Raw genomic sequence first — 20,279 nt, forward strand, 5'->3', positions numbered from 1 at the left:
AATCAAGCAAAAATTGCAAGAATGTAATAAAAATAATGCAATACTATTAGACTCGCGTAAAATAAAATAAGACTACTAGTATGAGTTTTTACTTTGGAGACACTATTATTACAAATTTTTTATATTTATTTGTATTTTCATTATAAAAATATTGACTATTTTTTTTTAAATTATTTTCATATAATTCAAAAAGTTACATTCTAATGAAAACTTTTCATCTTTTCTCTGTATCTATCTCTATGACTACCGTAGCCGGATAACCATCCCATAAATTGATTTAAATAAATTACTCATTACTTTGCATTGTTTTTTAAACTTTTTGGAATTTTAACTCATCTCACTTGAACTTAGTTCATATTTCCAATAAAATTTTATATAACTAAAAAGATGTGTGAATTAAATAAAAAATATAATTAAAAATTTAATCTATAATTAATCATTAATTTAATGAATTTTGTATTTAAAGTATGTTTTATCATCCCATAAATTGATTCAAATAAATAACTCATTAGTTTGATAGCGTATTTGATTTCACGTTATATCATTGTTTTTTCAGTATAAAATCATGTTATGTTTGGTTTTAAAATTGATTTTGAACTAAACAATTCACATCCAAATAAAAGCTAATATTATTAGCTTCTTCGTCTACATAATCGATTCTTCCAAAATCAATATTTCAACGCTTTCTCAAACACGCTCCGAGTTGTTTTTTAAACTTTTTGGAATTCTAATTCATCTCACTTGAACTTAGTTCATATTTTCAATAGAATTTTATATAACTAAAAAAATGTGTGAATTAAATAAAAAATGATAATCAAATTTAATCTTTAATTTAATGAATTTTGTATTTAAGGTATGTATAACTTTTATGGGTTAATTTTGTTTTTACTGAGAGGTGGTAGTTGCTAAAGAAAGAATTTCAAAAAATCTCATAATATCGGTAACTTATTACAGTGACCGGTCAGACGACAAATATGATATAAACTAGAAGAAGAAATCAAAATTATAAAAATTCTTTATATCAAGTTTTCCACCTTGTTATATTTTCACTGAAGAAACCTCACAATACTCATCGGAATAAGCTAAATTGTGAATTTTTATTTGAATTTATTTTTCATAATTCAATGAGTAAATTTATTTTCCCATCAATGTAATGAGAGAGAAAGAGGGTACGAGTCTGTAATTTTTTAAGATAGCTGGTGGCTCAACGAAATTTATACAGAAATGCAACTAAAATGGCAACAGTTAAAGGCTTTAACTAATGAACAGTACAATATTTAACCGTTAGTGTGAATACTTAACTGTTCCAAGTACAGTTTTTCCAAAACTTAACTAATGTAAATTACAGTTCAATTCTACTCTTAATAGTTGAGTTATTTTTAATTTTATATAGTTTAGTTAACTACAATATAATCTAGTTTAGAAGATATAGGGGCAAAAATGTCATTTCACTGGCCTATGGAGGAAGAAGCAGCTACATATTTATTGCTCAGAGAAGCCCAGTGGGACACTCATAGGAGCAAATTATTAGCCCAAGCCCAAATAAAAAAAAAAGTCAACTAAATTCCAAAATGCGAAAAAGAGTAAAAGAAGTTAGATCGATTTGAAGGCGAAGCAAGGTCCAATGAAGGTGATGATAGTCAGTGGCAACGTTGGTTGTTTGAAAACCCCAACAACTTTGTTGGTAGAAGAATGAGTGAGTGAAGAGGATCAGAACAGAACACAGCACAGAAGAATGATGGGAGCGAAGAGAAGTTCGATCTTAGCCACACTCGCTTTTCTAATGTTAATGGGCGTTGCAGTCTATTTTAGACTCTGGGCCATTCACTACAACCTTTCCGCTGATGACACTCAAATCATAAGGTTACCATTTCTTCAAATTCTTTCCATTCCCATTTTTTTTTTCTGCAATGTTCCTTTTGAAAATGAAATATACCCTTTTTATGTTCCAATTTTGGCCTTATAAGGCTTGCTGTGTTATTATACCAATCATGTAAAGCACAAATTGTTCTTTATAAGTGGAACATGATGATACTAACCTGTTCCAATGTTTCTCCCAATTTTTATTGAACCAATTGAGGGCGGTCATTCAGAGGAAAGAGTTTGCACTAATCATAGCTTGAATTGACTTGTTCTGTGACATTTAATCACTGTTGTGAGAGGATTATAAGATTATTGTTTCTGTAATAATGATGTTTGGTTTATTCTTGTGTTTGCAGGCAGCAGTTTGATATTGCTAACAGGGAGGCAATGGATGAATCTGCTGAGTGGAGACTGAGGTATGATGAGGAGGTAGATAGGACAAAGAAGTGCTTGCAGGAGCTTCAACTGGTATTTAATCTTTAATTTGGATTTTCACTTTCTACCTTGCAAACTGAATTAGAAAAGATTTAGGGTGTGTTTGATTTCGATTTTCAAAAACTGTTTTTAGTTATGTAAGGAAAAGCAAAGGAAGTATACAAAAAGAGGATCAGGAACCATCTATCAGCTGTTTCTGTTGTTCATTTTAAAGCATGTTTTGAAAATAATTTTCAAAAAATTGAATACGTTTTGGATGAGAGATTGTTGAGTAGCATGGAATTGTTTTAAAAAATAGTTTTCAAAACCATAAAGTGAGAAGAAAATCAAACATGCCTTTAGTTCCTAGTTCTATCTTATTCTTTGGTTGGTATTGTTTCACACCTTAGCCTTCTTAATTTCAGTAGATAGTAATAGCGTTGTGATATAACTGCACCAACTGCACCAAGATAATAGAATTGGCACTCGATCAAGCGAGATTCTAGAAATCAATACTTATTTTTCCATGAAATATCAAGCATTCTCTTTGCCTTTCATGTAATGACCATGTAATTATGTTTGTGGCAGTTTCAGGAGTCCTCTCAGAAGGGGAAGAATGCTTCTGATATTAACCATAACTTTGCAGTACTGCAAAAGGTTCGTCTTCATAAAACTATCAATCAACCTTAGATCTACGTCCTCATGATAATCATTCTATTGGGTCATCCATCCTAAGGAACCAAGAAAAATCTTTGAAGGATAATCACTCTGAACTTCTAATTATGCCAGAGATGCAATGTGGTGCCAACTTATATCTACTAATCACTCCAAATTTCAAAATTCAATTTTTATTTCCAATGATGCTGAATTTATTTATATCAAATGCTATAATTTAATTTATCAACAAAGACGATGGCTTATGAGTTCAGATTTTCTATCGAAATATTTGATGTCGTCTTCTATTATATTTTCAAAATACACTGATATTAATATTTTAAAACATCCAAATCAATTTCCATCAATATATTTTGAAAGCCGAGAAATAACACATAAAAACTACAGAATCCAAATTCATTTCCTACCTTTTCTTGTTTAAGTCAAGTGTTGTAATGACCTTCTAACCTACCAGGAGAATGCAGTATTACTTGAAAGGTTGGAAACATTGAAAAGAGAGCTTGAAGAGGAGAGGTTGAAGTGCAGTTCACGGTACATGAAATAATCATGAAAGCATTGACTAGATATTTTGTCATTTTGTCCTTAGTGTTCAACCATGGAAGAATATTGACAGATGGATTTATGATCTCAACCTTACACATACGGATCATTCACGGAATATGGAAATACGTGAGTCACACTACTCATTTCTTCTTAATCTTTTTAAGGTTACATTATCATGTGCACCTTTATGGGCCAATGTATAGTTTCATCTTTAATTTCTTTTAATTTCTTTGAAGAACAAATGTTCCGTGTATGTTTGTGGACCACTATTTAATTAATCCGTCTGTCACTCTTTATTTATAATAGGGATAAAAAACTTCAGGATTTCTAGCATTTCCATGTTTATGTAGTCTATTTCTGTGCATGTTTTTCGGAAGAGAGAGAAGAAATAGAAGAGCAATATTATCTCAGCCAAATAATAACAAGTGTTTTACTCATCTACACTATTATTCACTCCAAGATGATGAATACATGATATCTGATATTTAGTGTCTATAATGATGAATGTTAGTATCATGTTGCTGAGGAGTCAGAATCGGTAGACTTAGTGCTCAGTTCATGCAAAAATCTTGTCACTGTCTGAACTATTGCTTCATTTCTATTTGACTGGTTCTGGTTTGAGGACGCTCTTCGGCCAGAAGCACCCCCTCTTCCACCCTATAAAAGCATAGTATAATCAATCAAAACTAAAGCTGAAAGTACCTCTTTACACTTCCGTACTGACAAACAACATTTAATCAATGAAAACACTACGACTGAATGCACCTCTTTACAAACAAGATTCAAAAACCGATCTAAAAGATGAAACTTTTATGTTTTATAGAAACACACACAAAATTTGGATAAAATAAGAAAATATTAGAGATGATACCTTGCGCCACTTTGTCTTTGGAACCGTGTTCATTATCCCCACCAGTTCATCAAACTGAAATCAATTATGATCAATTATGTTTTATCCGTAAGATAAGATAAAAAGAAAAAAAAAGAAAATGTCTATCCCTGGGATGAAGTGTGCATCAAACTTTAAGATGACATACCTGTTTGACTATGATTTCATACTTCCTTGCACATTCATATAATCTTATTTCATCTCTAACCTCATCAGATATTATTTCTGCGTGCTCCTGGTGGGTCATGTTGTTCTAGAGCATATTGTGCTATGCGAAATTGTGTAAGAGCAAAGAAAGAGAATGAGATTGGTATGCAAAGAAATTGTGATATGTCAAATTGTGTAAGAGCAAGATTAATATGCTATGATTTATTTATATCACAATAAAAAGAAAGAGGATGAGTTAATTGGGTGAAGGGTAATTGAAGGTTGGAACTTGTAGTTTTTTTTTTTATTATAAAAAATTGTCTAAGAAGACAACTGTTATCTTTATGACCGACCACCTTCCTTGATTTTGTGACAAGGTGGTGTCAACAATATCTTCTCATGCACTCGAATCGTAACTCTAGTCTGGTCGGTGTACACGTCCTCATTCACTCAAATCGTCACTTTTGTCTTTGTCTGATGTACACTGTCATAACAAACAAACCATGATATTAGTTACAAGAACGAGTTTAATTTTTTATTTTTATTTTTATAGTGTTCTTTGTGTCTTCACAAAATATATTTTAGTATATTTTAAAAGTATATCAGAAAAACAATACCAAAAGTTAGCATCTGAGTAAGTTTGATGTTTAACAAAAAGAAAATCATATGTTTACTGTTGTGTTTTGTTAAAAGAAACTGAGAGGGGCATGTAGAGTCAAATTTAGATAAGCAAAAAAAAAAATTAAATTGTTTTTCAAAAAAAGTTAAAGATAGGCTATAATTTTCCTAAAAACGCACCTCTAATAACTTAAAATCAACTTATATATTATAAATCCTACTAAATGATAATTAATTTACTTTTTAATTTTTGTCTCTTACAAGTATTTATGAATACAATTATTCAAAATTTAAATCAAATTACCTATAATTTTTACTTGAATTCAATATTTATATACTGTTTGGTCTTTTCATATATAAAAGTTATATTTGTAATCTCTTTAAATATTAAGATTCTTTGGTCTTTTTGTTAACTAGGAAGGCTATATCTTATTCCTTTCATTTGAATAAACAAACAAAGCACGCAAGTATCACATGGTGGTAAAAGAATACAATTAATAACATTTTGAAATAAAAATCAAATGAGAAAAAAAATGTGATGTTTTAAGAAAACAAATATATACATTATAATCACCATATATTTTTAAAAATTATATCTTATAAATTATTAGGACTGATTACACTTTATTTAACATCATCACAAGTGGAGTAAAATTTAGAATTATTTACCTTCTAAATCAAAAAGGTCAAAATTTGACTAATTTTATGTGTTTAGTAATTTATTATTGCTGAAAAGAATTGTTTACGGAAAGAAAAGAAACTATAAGTTAAATTGATAAATATTTTATCAAGAAATTAATTTTAAAATATGCAAATATTATACTATAAATATTTTAAAAAAATGAATGGAGCATTAAGTATCTTAAATATTAAATACATTAAATGCTTGGAAAACGTAAATTACTACGACCAAAATGATGTTTTTGTCATCTACTTCAACCTTATCTCCTCATAAATGAAATTATCTATAAATCAGTTACCAAATCTCAAAATTTATATATAAAAAAAAAAAACTCCTTTAAACCAAACCAAAACATATTTATATATCTTTATCCATTAAGAAGCAGCATAAATCATGTGATAAAAAACAATACTTCTAAAACAATATTTTTCGCAATCTTGGAGGATAAAAAACATCATAACTGAAAACAAAACAAAAGCTAAGAATTTTACTAACAAGTTAATTGTAAAAGCAACCTCATATTTCTACCTTATGCAAATTATATAATATTTTTTTAAAATAATTTCACAGTACAAACAAAATTATTAAAACTATATAAATATAAATAAAGGACACACCTTATACACCTCAAATATTAATTGATTGGAGCGCACACAAACTCCAAAAAAATAATCCAAATTTGTTTCTGCTACTGTATTCCAATTTTAAAACTTGTGTTTATTCAATAACATAACTTCGTGGTTTTTTAATTATTAACAAAAATTAAATGAGTGATAAACATGATTTATTGTGTAGGGTTTTTGTATTCTAGCTCCATATGAGAAACATGAGGGTGACATATTCTAATTTTGTAATCTATACCTACTTTATCTTCACAAAGTTATATTCTTGAAGAATCATTTATAACATGATATATTAGTAGTGAAAAAAGTTTTGATTTTAAATAATTATATAATATATTATAATTTAAATTTTTTGACATTGATAAATTATATTTTTATTCAATTTTAGAATTTTAATCATTATTTTTAAATTTCAACTGCTTACCATGTTATATTGATGACTTTTCAAACAAATTTGTATATAACTATAATTGCATGTTATTAAATTATATAACTATAATTGCATGTTATAATTTAATGTTAAGTTATTTAAAAGAATTATTTAGTATTTTAGATAAATATTTATTTATTAGGTCCTTTGATAGAAAATTAATTTTAAATTTAATGTTATAATGATTTTTAATTAATTTTGTTTACAAAATATTTTTGTTTAATATGGATGTTTAAAGATTGAGATAAAAAATTAAAAGCACATAATATATATATATATATATATATATATATATATATATATATATATATATATATATAAACAATAAATTAAAATCAATGTATAATGTTTATATGAGTATTTCTAATTTTTCTAAAGTTCAATAAAACTAAGAATGAAAATAGATTTAAATAGATGAAAACTAAGTCGGTTATACTTTTTCCTTATTTTTTTTCTTTCTTCTTTTGTATAATATGCATTCAAATTTTTGAAAAATCTGACTCAATTTATTATAATTTTTCACTAGCTATATAATATTTATATACTTTTATCATACTTTTCACATGTTATCTCATTAATCTACAAATCATATAATATTTGTTAGTATCTCATCAACATCTTATTTTTGGTAGTATCTCATAATATTTAGCTGATAGTTTTTAGTCCTTCAATAATGTTTTCATGCCGAAAAAAAGTTATATTTTTTAATTTTTAATCTCTTTAAATAAGTTATTCTTTTATTTGTATTTTTGTCTAAAATTAGAATGTAATCCTCAAAGAAATATATATTTTTTCCACGAAGTTTCCTTTAAACTTCTGTTTATTAGGTTTTAATATTCTAAATCATTTTTTCAAATTTTAATGTAATATTACAGTTTTATTTCTATTTTTTATTACAATATTATTGTATAAGAATTAATAATATGCATTTCAAATAATAAGATATCGTAATAAATTTTTTCTAACTGGGATAAAAGAACACTCTAAACATAAATTAATTTGAGAGGAAACGTGTAAATATCAATAAGTTTTCATCAAATACATTATGCGAAAGAAATTATGAAAAGCAGAAAAAATAAGAATAGAATCCTAATTTTTGTAAGAAGTGAAACATTTCATTTGAATTATTTTCATGTAACCATATTCACAGTAATTGGATAAACAATTTAAAACAGTAATGTTTAATATCCATTATTGCAGAAAACAAAACAAAAAGAATAGCTAAGAATTTTATCATAAAAAATTAATTTTAAAAGCAAACTATGCAAATTATATGCATCAAACTTTTCAAATAAATTTACATATCAACACTATTAAAAACTAGAAGAATATAAATAAATAAAGAACACACCTTAGTAATATTGAATATTCATTGTTTGGAAGAGTGCAACCCCATAAAAGTGCTTCTCAATAACCCAAAATGTTGATGTAACGGTACTTCAATCTTCTCAGTGGCTGAAGTTCCAAATTCCATATGAAGAACACTGTTAATAAAGACAAAACCTTTTTGTTTTCTGTATAACAAAAGTATAAAGCCAGATGATAAACAACCAAATACTAACATAAATACTTTATTTGAACTAATTTAAATACATGGATAATTATTCTCTATTTCTAACATAATTTTTGTTTTGGGTCAAAGTTTTAACTTCTAAGGTAGACCATGGGTCAAAATTTTGATTTTAATTAATTCTTATTTACTAAATTATAATTTAATTTTTGACACCCGTAACTTATATTTCTCTTCAGTTTTAAAATTTTTAATCATTAATTTTTAAATTTTCATCTGTTTACTATTCTATATTAACGACTTTCAAATATTTTTTTATATAACCATAATTGCATATTTGATTTTTTTTTAAATTATGTAATGATGCTATAAAATGTACATGAGAAACTTATATTTTCACCATGTTTGTAATCAATATTTTTCAACTTAAACTATCATAAGATTTTTAAGGTTTTACTCTTTCAATTAATGCGAAATAAGTTTTACAATTTTCTCATTGACTGTATCTTCCACTTTTTGTCATTTTTTAATTGTTAATTTATAATTTTGTTTATTTAGAAAATGGTTAGTATAATCTTAATTACATTTGAAAATAACCACATATTTTAGTTTTCTTAATGGATTATTAAAGGAAATACATTTTAAAATTCCTATGCAAATGAAATATAAAATCTATTAAAAGTATTTAAGAACATTCTTAAAATTTTAGTCAGCAAAATGAAAATACTAATATTAATTCTTTGCACATGTTACATGAACCATTATCCATATACATTACAAATTATTAATCATTGTTTAAATTTAATGTTGTTTAATGTCTTCAACGGGATCATTTTCTGTTGGTTGGAAATTGGTTGCACATTCTCTCTTAAGTATAATTACTGCACGATTATTGCTCAAACTAGTATCAGTGCATATCACTTGTTCCTATAAATATATAAATATAATTGTATGAATATATAAATATGTATAAATATAAATATAAATATAAATAAAAACAAATAAGTAAGTATAAATAAAAATATATATAAAAATTTATAAATTTTAAAAATACATACAAATATATAAGGATAAATATATGTAAATATTTATATCTACATTGTGTTCACTTGAGATGAGAGAAAGTGAAAGAAAGAAATTGAGAGATTTCATTGTTTTCCCATCCCTCTCATATGCAAATATTTGAAAGTAACATGTATAAGATTACCGTAATGTCCTCCATTATTTTTTTTAAGTTTTCTTAATTCAAGTCTATTCACGTGTATGTTTTCTTACTTTATGTAAATTAATGATGCATATCATCACTAATAATGTTGTATAATTACGATAATAATGTAAAAAATATGGCTTTAAAATTATGTTTACAATAATAATTAATATCTCAAATTTCTAAATTGTTTATAAAAAAAATCAATATGTAAATATATTGTATTTTATTATGTTTTATTAAAATAATTAAATTTTCCAATTTATTCATTAAATAATTTTTATAAAATAAATATAACTCATCTAAATATAATTTTATACTACTTTCAATATCAAGGGCAATTTGATAATTTTGCTTTTCTTTCAACTAAACTTAATTTTTAATCTATCACATCAATCAAATCACTCACAACTTTCAGAAACTTTACTTTTAAATCTACTCACTTTCACATTCAAATTCCTTAAAGTGAACAACACAAACTTTACCCTCTAATCCACTCAAATTCATCATCCCCAACTCCCTCAAATCAATCTTCATAAGTGAACACAACCTTATAAAGTCAAGAAGTTGATGTTTCCAAAAGAAGACAAACTTCAAGTGCATAAAAAAGAACTTGTTGACTTTATAAGGTTTCAACAAACTTTAAATGGTTACTACAAAAACCATTGTCCTTTCGATATGACATAGTGACAAAAGAATATGAAAATAACATGGAATTTGAAAACCAATATAGAGGTTTCAATATAAAGAACAAATTAAAAAATAATTTGAAAAATTAATCTTGAAAATAACAAACCCTTAAGATAAGCATACATGTTACCGATTACTTTGTGTAAAAGTACACATTTCTTTGCTTGTGAGAATGCTATAGTTAAGTAAGATGGTCAACACCTATGCAAAGATAGGAAAACAATTTACTATGTATCATGCATTAAGCAAACCTGGAATCAGTAGGGTGAAAGACATTGTTTAGGGTTTCAAAAATGACATAAGTGTGTGAAAATTGTATGAAATTTAAAAAACAAAGTGAATGGAGGTTCAAATTTGACCACATATAAGGAAAAAGTAAAAAAAAAAATCATTTCAAACCCAAATAGTGAGAACCACAAACCTTTAATGACATTTCTTTGCCTGCATACAGTTTACCATGTAACATGGTTTCCAAAAATCTATAAATGGTTAATGAGAAAGACTTTCTTTATGGTTTCAAAGAAACAAAAAAAATTTTAGGTTTAAGAATGAAAAACAATGTTATGATTTCCTTTGATAAGTGCAATGGTAAATAATGAGCATTGAAAAACAAATAAAACGCATGTGTGATCATTAATGACACAAAGATGGAGAAAACGTATGTTACCTCAATGCATTATGACAAAAGATGTTAAAGTAGTGTGTGAGAGAAACTAAATAAATTTAAAATAATTAGACTATGTTGAATTTATTGTTACTTATAATGGTTGGCTTACTGTTTTTGTTTAATTTGATGGCCGCCTTTTTATGAAGTGCATAACATTTAATGTTACCACCCATGTTATGCATGTTATGATTTCCTTCAATAAGTGGAGTAGCAAAATGAGTATTGACAAACAAATAAAACGCATGCGTGATTATTAATTACACAAAGAAAACGCACGCTGTCTTAGTGCATTATGACAGAAGATGATAAAGTAGCATGTGAGAGAAGCTAAGTAAATTTCAAGTAATTGGACTATGTTGAATTTGTTGATACTTATAGTGGTTAACTTAACTTCTTTTTTAGAAATTTGATTGCTGACACATGACACATGTTTTTATCAACCGCATAGCATTTAATGTTAACACCAATTATTATTATTGTTATTATTATTCTTATTACAAATTAATATTAAAATTCATATAAAAATATTATTTCATTAGTGAAAATCACAAACTTTTAATGATATTTCTTTGCTTGCAAATAAACTTCTCCCAAAAAATAATGTAAACACCTATGCAAAAATAGCACACAGTTTACCATGTAACATGGTTTCCAGAAATCTATAAATGGTTAATGATAAAGACATTCTTTATGGTTTCAAAGAAATGATATTTTTAGGGTTTCAAAGAATGAGAAACAGTGTTATCGATAAGTGCAATGGTAAAAGATGTGCATTGACAAACAAATAAAACACATGTGTGATCATTAATGACACAAATATGGAGAACACGAACTTTGCCTTAGCGCATTATGACAAAAGATGATAAATGAGTGTGAAAGAAGCTAAATAATTTTAAAATAATTGGACTATGTTGAATTTATTGATACTTATAGTGGCCGACTTAATTTTTTTTCTTTATTTTTCAATTAGATGGTCGACTTTTTGTCAATTGCATAACATTTAATGTTACCACACATGTGATGATTTCCTTCAATAAATGGAGTGGCAAAATATGAGAATTGAAAACCAAATAAAACGCATGTGTGACTATTAATTAGATAGAGAAAACGCACGGCGCCTTAGTGCATTATGATAGAAGATCATAAAGTAGCATATGAGAGAAGATAAATAGATTTCAAATAATTGGACTACATTGAATTTGTTGATATTTATAGTGGTTGGCTAAACTTTTTTTTTTTTGGTAATTGGATGGCAGACACTTGCTTTTATCAACCGCATAACATTTAATGTTAACACTTATTATTAGTACAATGATAAATTCATACTAAAATTCATATAGAAAAATATTTTTTAATTAGTGAAAACTATAAACTTTTAACGACATTTATTAGCTTGCAAACCCAAAAAGTAATGTAAACACCTATGCAAAAATAGCACCCAGTTTACCACGTAACATGGTTTTCAGAAATCTATAAATGCTTAATGAGGAAGACATTCTTTATAGTTTCAAAGAAACAATTTTTTTAGGGTTTCAAAGAATGAAAAACAATGTTATGATTTCCTTCAATAAGTGCAAAGGTAAAAGATGAGCATTGACAAAGAAATAAAATGCATGTGTGATCATTAATGACACAAAGATGGAGCAAACGGATGCTGCCTTAGTGCATTATGACAGAAGATGATAAAGGAGTGTGTGAGAAAAGCTAAATAAATTTGGACTATGTTGAATTTATAGATACTTATACTGGCTAGCTTAAATTTTTTTTCTTTATTTTTTCAATTAAATGATCGACTTTTTCTCAACTGCATGGCATTTAATGTTACCACCCATGTTATGATTTCCTTCAATAAATGGAGTGACAAAATATGAGAATTGAAAACCAAATAAAACAAATGCGTGACTATTAATTAGACAAAGAAAACGCACGTCGCCTTAGTGCATTATGATAGAAGATCATAAAGTAGCATGTGAGAGAAGATAAATAGATTTCAAATAATTGGATTACGTTGAATTTGTTGATATTTATAGTGGTTGGCTTAACCTTTTTTTTTTTTGTTGGAAATTGGATGGCGGACACCTGCTTTTATCAACCGCATAACATTTAATGTTGACACCTATTATTATTACAATAATAAATTCATAGAAAAATATTTTTTAATTAGTGAAAACCATAAAATTTTAAAGATACTTCTTTTCTTGCAAATCAACTTCTCCCAAAAAGTAATGTAAACACCTATGCAAAAATAGCACCTAGTTTACCATGTAACATGGTTTTCAAAAATCTATAAATGCTGCTTAATGAAGAAGACATTCTTTATAGTTTCAAAGAAACAATTTTTTTAGGGTTTCAAAGAATGAAAAACAATGTTATGATTTCCTTCGATAAGTGCAATGGTAAAAGATGAGCATTGACAAACAAATAAAACGCATGTGTGATCATTAATGACACAAAGATGGAGTAAACGGATGTTGCCTTAGTGCATTATGACAGAAGATGATAAAGGAGTTGTGAGAGAAACTAAATAAATTTTGGACTATGTTGAGTTTAATGATACTTATAGTAGCTAGCTTTAATTTTTTCATTATTGTTTTTTATTAAATGGTCAACTTTTTCTCAATTGCATGGCATTTAATGTTACCACCGATGTTATGATTTCCTTCAATAAATGGAGTGGCAAAATATGAGAATTCAAAACCAAAGAAAACGCATGTGTGACTATTAATTACACAAAGAAAACACACCCCGCGTTAGTGCATTATGATAGAAGATCTCTAAAGTAGCATGTGAGAGAAGATAAATAGATTTTAAATAATTGGATTACATTGAATTTGTTGATATTTATAATGATTGGCTTAACTTTTTGTTTTTTTGGAAATTGGATGGCGGACACATTCTTTTATCAACCGCATAACATTTAATGTTGACACCTATTATTATTACAATAATAAATTCATACTAAAATTCATAGAAAAATATTTTTTAATTAGTGAAAACCACAAATTTTTAACCGACATTTCTTTGCTTGCAAATCAACTTCTCCCAAAAAGTAATGTAAAAGCCTATGCAAAAATAACACCCAATTTACTATCACTACATGATTTATTAGATTTAGTAACATCTTTTTGTTACATTTATCCTAAATGTTATCTTATAAATGATTATAATAATACTTTTAAAAAAATGTTACCGTAAATAATTAAAAATGTTACTATAAATATTGTTACTATGATATTGTAACATTTTTAAATAAATGTTACTATAAATAAGTAATTAATTTTCATTTTCTTAACTTAATTGTAAAATTTTAAAATATAATAATAAATTTATAATTAATTAATTTTATTATAAGATTGAAATAGTTAATATTGATTTAAAATTTAATATTTTAAAGTAATAGTTTAATTTATTTAAAAGTAAATTTAAAGTAATATTATAATTTATTTAATAATAAATTTAAATTCACAACAAACCTTTTTAGATATTTAAATTCTACGTGGTTTCAAATCAGTTTTAAATTAATATTTTAATTCATTTAAAAATAAATTCTAAGTAATAGCTTTCAGATGTCTAGGGTAACAACGTTCCCAATCGAATCTCACGTGTGTTCCTAATTCACAAACTCTCCAACACCCTATTTTACTACAAATTGCGATTCTACTCTACTACTCTGTCTCAACAACATTTTATGTGTCTTCATGCAATAGATTCTACTCTGTCGTAGGTATTCACAGAAATTCACTAATTAAACAGTTGAGTCATCTTGCTCGAAATTAAACAGTTGAGTCATCTTGCTCGAAATTAAACAGTTGAAAATTGTGTCTTCAAACCCTACCAGGTTCGATCACCGTTGAGTCATCTTGCCGCCATTACCATCTTCAGGTAATATTATTCTATGTGTAAAAGTCTTCTTTCGACGCATCTCTTTTAGTTTCGAAAATTCTAATGTTTCTTCTTCGCAGGTTCCTCTCTGATTTCTTCATTTTAATTTTAATATATCTCTTTATTATTAATAAATTACTGATTCATTAGTTTTAATTTCACATTAGGACAAATTGGTGAAGACATCACAAACTAAGGTAGTGTTCTCTGCGTTCCTAAAGACATTGTGAAGGTGAGTGAAAAATAAACCCGTGTGTGCTTTGTCTGCTAGTATAATGTCAGTTTGTTTGAATGGAATGTTAAATCAATTATTCAATTAGGTTTTAACATGTTCAAATAAGTTGTCTTTTTTTATGTGTTTCACTCTTGGACATAGGGAAGAAGGAGGCCGAGAGTGCCAAGTAAAATCTAATTGTCGTCAATTTATCTCTATTTACCTTGTTTTGCCCTGGGAATAGCTAGATTTTTTTTTTGTAATGTAAAAATTATAAACCCTTCTCTTTTAGCATTTAATTCTTCGAAGATTCTTAACGCACTATCTTCTTTACCCGCTGGGATCACTTTAGGTTTGTTTATGTATTAATTGTTTAAGAACGATTTTTTTTTTTACAATTATTTTCTATGCACATTTATACCTGAACATTGTTTAATCTTTCTTCTTTTTAGATCCTAAAGTGTTGATTGATTATCTTCAGAGCTTGAAATCCTTTGTAGTGTCTTTAAAACAACAGGTTTAGAATCCAGTTTTGCATTTTATTCTTTTTCAAAATAATTCATCATCAATTCATTCGACTTCATTGTCCTTTATCATTCTCTTGTTATCAGATTGAGAAAGAAAAAAGAAAGGAAGATGCATTCATGGTAACATTTGCCAAACGAGAAAAATATATGAAAGAGTTGAAGGTAATAAAACCATAAATAAGGTTAATGTCTGTTACTGCATTAACATGATTGTGTATATGCATCCTTCTTTCCGACATCAACCATGAGCACCTTTAAGAAACTATACTATAAAGGAAGTAGAAAAAAATATAAAGTGCAGTCTTTTAAGCTCTCATCCTTTATCATTTAGATATAACAACAAAAAACATCAAAATAATAGTCTCTATGGTATAATAGTTTTGTTGGGGAGTTTATGCTCCAATGTTGGTCTTGTAAATGACAACCCATATTCTTAATCTTAGATGTGTATTGTTCATATAATTTAACACACAACTGATATAATTAAATTTACAGTATTTATATCAGTGATTCATTTGTTGAATGTAGCTATGAAAATAATATTGATAATGTAAAAAAATCTCAAAGAATGCATGTAGTTATTGTAAAAATCATTTGATCATTTGTGTCTTTCATAGTTTAAACCTTCTTTTCTATTTTTTTTTTCTTATAAAATGATAGCAACTCTATTTAGTATTATATAAGCATTTGAGTAATACATGGTGATCTAAGAATAAACCTTGTAAACATTGTGCTGATAGAAGAAAAATAACAAAAGAAGTTGAATATTTTAGAAATAAAAGCTCAAAAGTGCAGCTTCTATAGAAGTTACAAAGTCAAAAAGATTGAACCAAACACCACCATAGTCTTCTTTTCTTGTTGACACATTTGTTGGCTATGCAGATGCCGAGAGGTGTTCCAGTTGCCACCGTTACAGTTAATAATGCAACTAATGCTGGATTGTTGGCAGTGAGGATGTTGGGTGTTGCCAACGATAATATTCTGTCAAGGTTTCCCCTTTTCCCTCCGCCTTTCTGTAAATATGATGTTAAATCTGTTCATTGAAGTGAAATTCATAATATTGTGCAGGATGAGTCAATATCAAGAGGACCAAAAAGAAATCGTCTTGAGCAAAGGAGATAAATTAGAAAAACATGGCTGGGAGTCCTACTTAAAAAATAGTTAGTTATCCCCATTAATTTAGCCTCATTTTTTATCAACTACAAAATTTTGGTAGAAAAAGATGTCACATGAAGGGTGTGGTATATCAATAAGTAGGTTGAGAAACGTTGGAGCTATATGTTTTATTACCTAAATCTACAGATTTTCTATTATCTATTGCTAACATGCAGGAAGAATGGAAAAGTATCAGTATGTAATATGGCTGAAAAGTCTTGTATTCACATTGATATTTACCGTTATCAAAATAAGCCTTGAAATAGATTTGAATAGCTGGAAAGCAAATGTATCACTTGTATTTTATTTGGTTTGTGATGCACAATGTGCCACCACTCTCGTATAAATGAGAACAAATTCTGGTTCTTTTGTTGTTTTGGTCCATATTTTTTTATATGATTCACAACTTTCAATTTATGTTTGGACATATTGAATGTGTATAATCTCATGTTTTTTAATTTAACAGGGCTTTATTTTTCATAAACATGTTTAAAGGTCTTTGTTTTTGTTGGTAGGTTTGTCTAGCTTTGGTAGTGTTTCACTACGTGTCCACCTACACTGAGCAAGGTCATTCCTTCTAGAAGAATTTGACAAATACTTTGGAAAACGTGTGAATTGACTTTGTTTTTGCTGCTAATTGTAACATGGTTCGTCAGGAAGATCGGTAGTAACATGTTTGAATATTCTTGGCCAACCTATTGGTCAATATAGGGCTGCCTTGAGCGCTCTTATTTGGGAACATTGGCTAGGAATGCACACATTGCTCCTTTGACATACACAACTTGGAGATAGTTGAAAAATAATTGGGAAGATATGTGGCAAACAGTCAAGGTATCATTTTTTTTTCTTATCATTGATATATGCTTTCTATTTATTTCTAAATTGATTTTGGACCAAGATTGAACATTAAATGTCAATATATTAGTGTTAAGAGCTATATAATTCACATCACTTCTGTCTTTGTAAGATGTACAACCTTGAACATAACTTTATCTTTTTCAATAGATTTTTTGTATAAATGACATGGAAAACCCTTATCAATATGTTCAAGGGATCAAGCTATATATTTTTCACTAGTGTAAGATTTTGATATGCACTTTAGCTAGCATTTATCTATCTCTAGTCAATGAGAAAATAAACATCGACAAAAACGGTTCTGATGAAGCATGATGCATGTGCATGGCTTGCTTATGATACTGTATTTTGCATGTTCATGTATGAGATGCTGGATTCAAGTTATAACTTAGCCAATTTAAGTTTGAATGGTGATACTTTGAATTAACATATTTCTTTGGATAATTTTTCTTGAAACATTTGAATTAGAAGAGTGTATAGTACATATATCCTAATTAGAATATATATTTTGACAACTATGTCATAAATCATAGGATAGATGTGTGAAGAGATCATTGTTAATGCTCTGCAAATTATGTGAAGATGTGTAGATATTAGCCACTTTCCCCTAGTTTATCATGATCAGAAGGACCTTGTCTCTATTCTTTAAAAGATTATGTATAAAGTAGAATCTTAATATTTGGTTCTATATACGTTACTTTTGTTTGGTTTCATTCTTAATTCCTTTAGCAGATTTTATACATATGTCTCCCAATATGGTAATTTTTTATTTGTTTTTTTACATATAATAGTAATACCTCTTTCTGCATGTTTTCCCCTTCCCTTATTATTCATTTATTCATTTCTTAGTTAATCATTTTCCTTTTCCTGTATTGTTTATACTTCAAGACATGATTCATATATATTTAATCATTTTCCCTTCTTGTATTGTTCAGTTTTTAGTGTATTTTCCTGTTGAGATTGAGATTGAATATATTCCTTGATGTGTGTATCGAATATATTGCTTGATGTGTGTTAGGGGTTAAGTCATGAATATTTAAACAGACAAATTTTTGTGTTGATTTTAGTTTGTGTGTTGAATTCATAGGCTAATCTTTAAAAGGTATTCACAAATTAGTGGATCCAAGCCTTGAAGAAAGTTACCCAATTGAATCAGTTCTGAAGGTTAAATCATTGTTTTTCTTTCAATAATAATTTAATACAGTATATTCAATTTGATTTTCAAGATGATATAAGCCTATTTATTCTTAATTATGTTTTTTTTTACAGACATTGAATGAGTTGAAAGCAAAGACACCACAAAAAGAAATTTTAGTGGTGCTAAGCTCAAGAAAAGTGGGAAAAAATAAGGACTTTGTGGTTGTATACATTGCTTGTATTTGCAATTGGTTGAGAACATATTTTCTTATTGTTGCAGACTTTTATTCTTATTGTCGCAGACTTTATTGTTGATGCCTAGCAAGTCATGATGCTAGTGCAATTAGGTACTTGTTTGTAGCATTTTATGGAGATTTTATGGCACAATAAAATTGTATGGAGCATTTTATGGGACATTAAAATTAGGTACTTCTTAGAAGTTTATGTTGTTTAAAAATACATATGTTGTGGGCATATAACTATTGGAATGTTCTATGTTGCAGTAGCAGGGAGCATATTATATGGCAGTGGATGGGTTTTTCTCGAATGCGACTTTTGAGTCCTATTTTTGATTGAGTCGTGTAGTTGTATTGGTAATTTATTTATACAGAGTGAGTATTTTGTAAGACCCGTGAAATTAATTAATTAAATAAATAATTAATTAATAAATGCGGGTGGTGGGAACTTTGATGACATTAAATGTAATTGGTATGATGTGGAAAAGTACTAGCTCAAATGGTTGAGAGTACTTTATTGTGTGAGAGGACTTAGGTTTGAGTCCTATGTATGTCAATAGTGTGTTATTTGATTTATTATTATTTTGATAATATATTTGTGACTAGTGAGTGATATCCTAAGTATAGGATTATAATAGTTATCAAGAAATATGAATTGGCATAATGGTTGTGCTTTGGCCTTATGAGTGGAGGGTCACGAGTTCAAATCTTGTTAGATACGAAATAGACTTTATTTTTGCTAGATGTAGTTTTGGGAGTGAATGTGAAAGAGCAAAGGTAAACTTAGTAGAAGGGGGCGAGCACGAATTAGAGAGTGAGAGGTGAGTTTTTGGTGTGCAAGGGCTGGAGAAACCTCCATTTTCTTCCCAATTTTAATAAAGAATTCCAGGTTAGGGGAGTTGTCCTTGTGCGTTTAAACTATCTAATATGTGTTATGGTTGTGGGCCATTGTTGTTTCAATTGGTTTATGTTGTCATGAAATTCATGTCATATGTGTTGTGATGGGAAGTGTTGGTTGAGGTTTGTATACACATCCATGTTAGGTATTATATGATTAGGATGAGGGTTTGGTATGGATTGTGTCATTGTTAATTATATACGCGAAGTTTGGTAGTCCATATGAATAGAAACCATGAATTCTGAGGTTTGCTTGCCATTTCATTGTGTTGGTAATGATTGAGTGCTGTTTTGGTATGGTTTTGGTTTGGTTTTGGCGAGTGGTGTGCGTGAGCAGAGACAAAATTCTGCAATTCTCGCCCAAGCGAGTCCTTCTCGCCTAAGTGAGAGTTGCAGAAGTTTGTTCAGGGTTTTGGTT

General features: G+C 27.9%; 1 protein-coding gene and 1 long non-coding RNA gene across 3 annotated transcripts; one reads left to right on the top strand and one right to left on the bottom strand.

Moving 5' to 3' along the window:
* Window positions 1–1,527: 1,527 nt before the first annotated feature.
* Window positions 1,528–3,828, top strand: LOC114190382 (acyl-CoA-binding domain protein). Of its 2 annotated transcripts, none has more exons than XM_028079234.2 (4): window positions 1,528–1,863; window positions 2,220–2,331; window positions 2,866–2,934; window positions 3,407–3,828. In XM_028079234.2, the coding sequence occupies exons 1-4, from the start codon at window positions 1,736–1,738 to the stop codon at window positions 3,494–3,496; spliced, it is 399 nt and encodes a 132-aa protein (XP_027935035.1). In that variant the 5' UTR covers window positions 1,528–1,735; the 3' UTR covers window positions 3,497–3,828. The 2 variants fall into 2 exon arrangements, with proteins under 2 accessions (XP_027935035.1, XP_027935037.1); XM_028079236.2 differs by having other exon boundaries at window positions 1,531–1,863; window positions 3,417–3,828.
* An 81-nt stretch (window positions 3,829–3,909) lies between these two features.
* LOC146884591 (uncharacterized) lies at window positions 3,910–4,711 on the bottom strand. Its single transcript, XR_014996612.1, has 3 exons — window positions 4,533–4,711; window positions 4,367–4,420; window positions 3,910–4,152 (listed from the first exon to the last, which is right to left on the bottom strand). It is a non-coding gene; the product is annotated as an uncharacterized LOC146884591 (long non-coding RNA).
* Window positions 4,712–20,279: the final 15,568 nt, after the last annotated feature.

Source organism: Vigna unguiculata, chromosome 7 (genome assembly GCF_037176805.1).
Source record: "Vigna unguiculata cultivar grain cowpea cultivar isolate G323 ecotype 2 chromosome 7, ASM3717680v1, whole genome shotgun sequence".
NCBI classification, from domain to species: domain Eukaryota; kingdom Viridiplantae; phylum Streptophyta; class Magnoliopsida; order Fabales; family Fabaceae; genus Vigna; species Vigna unguiculata.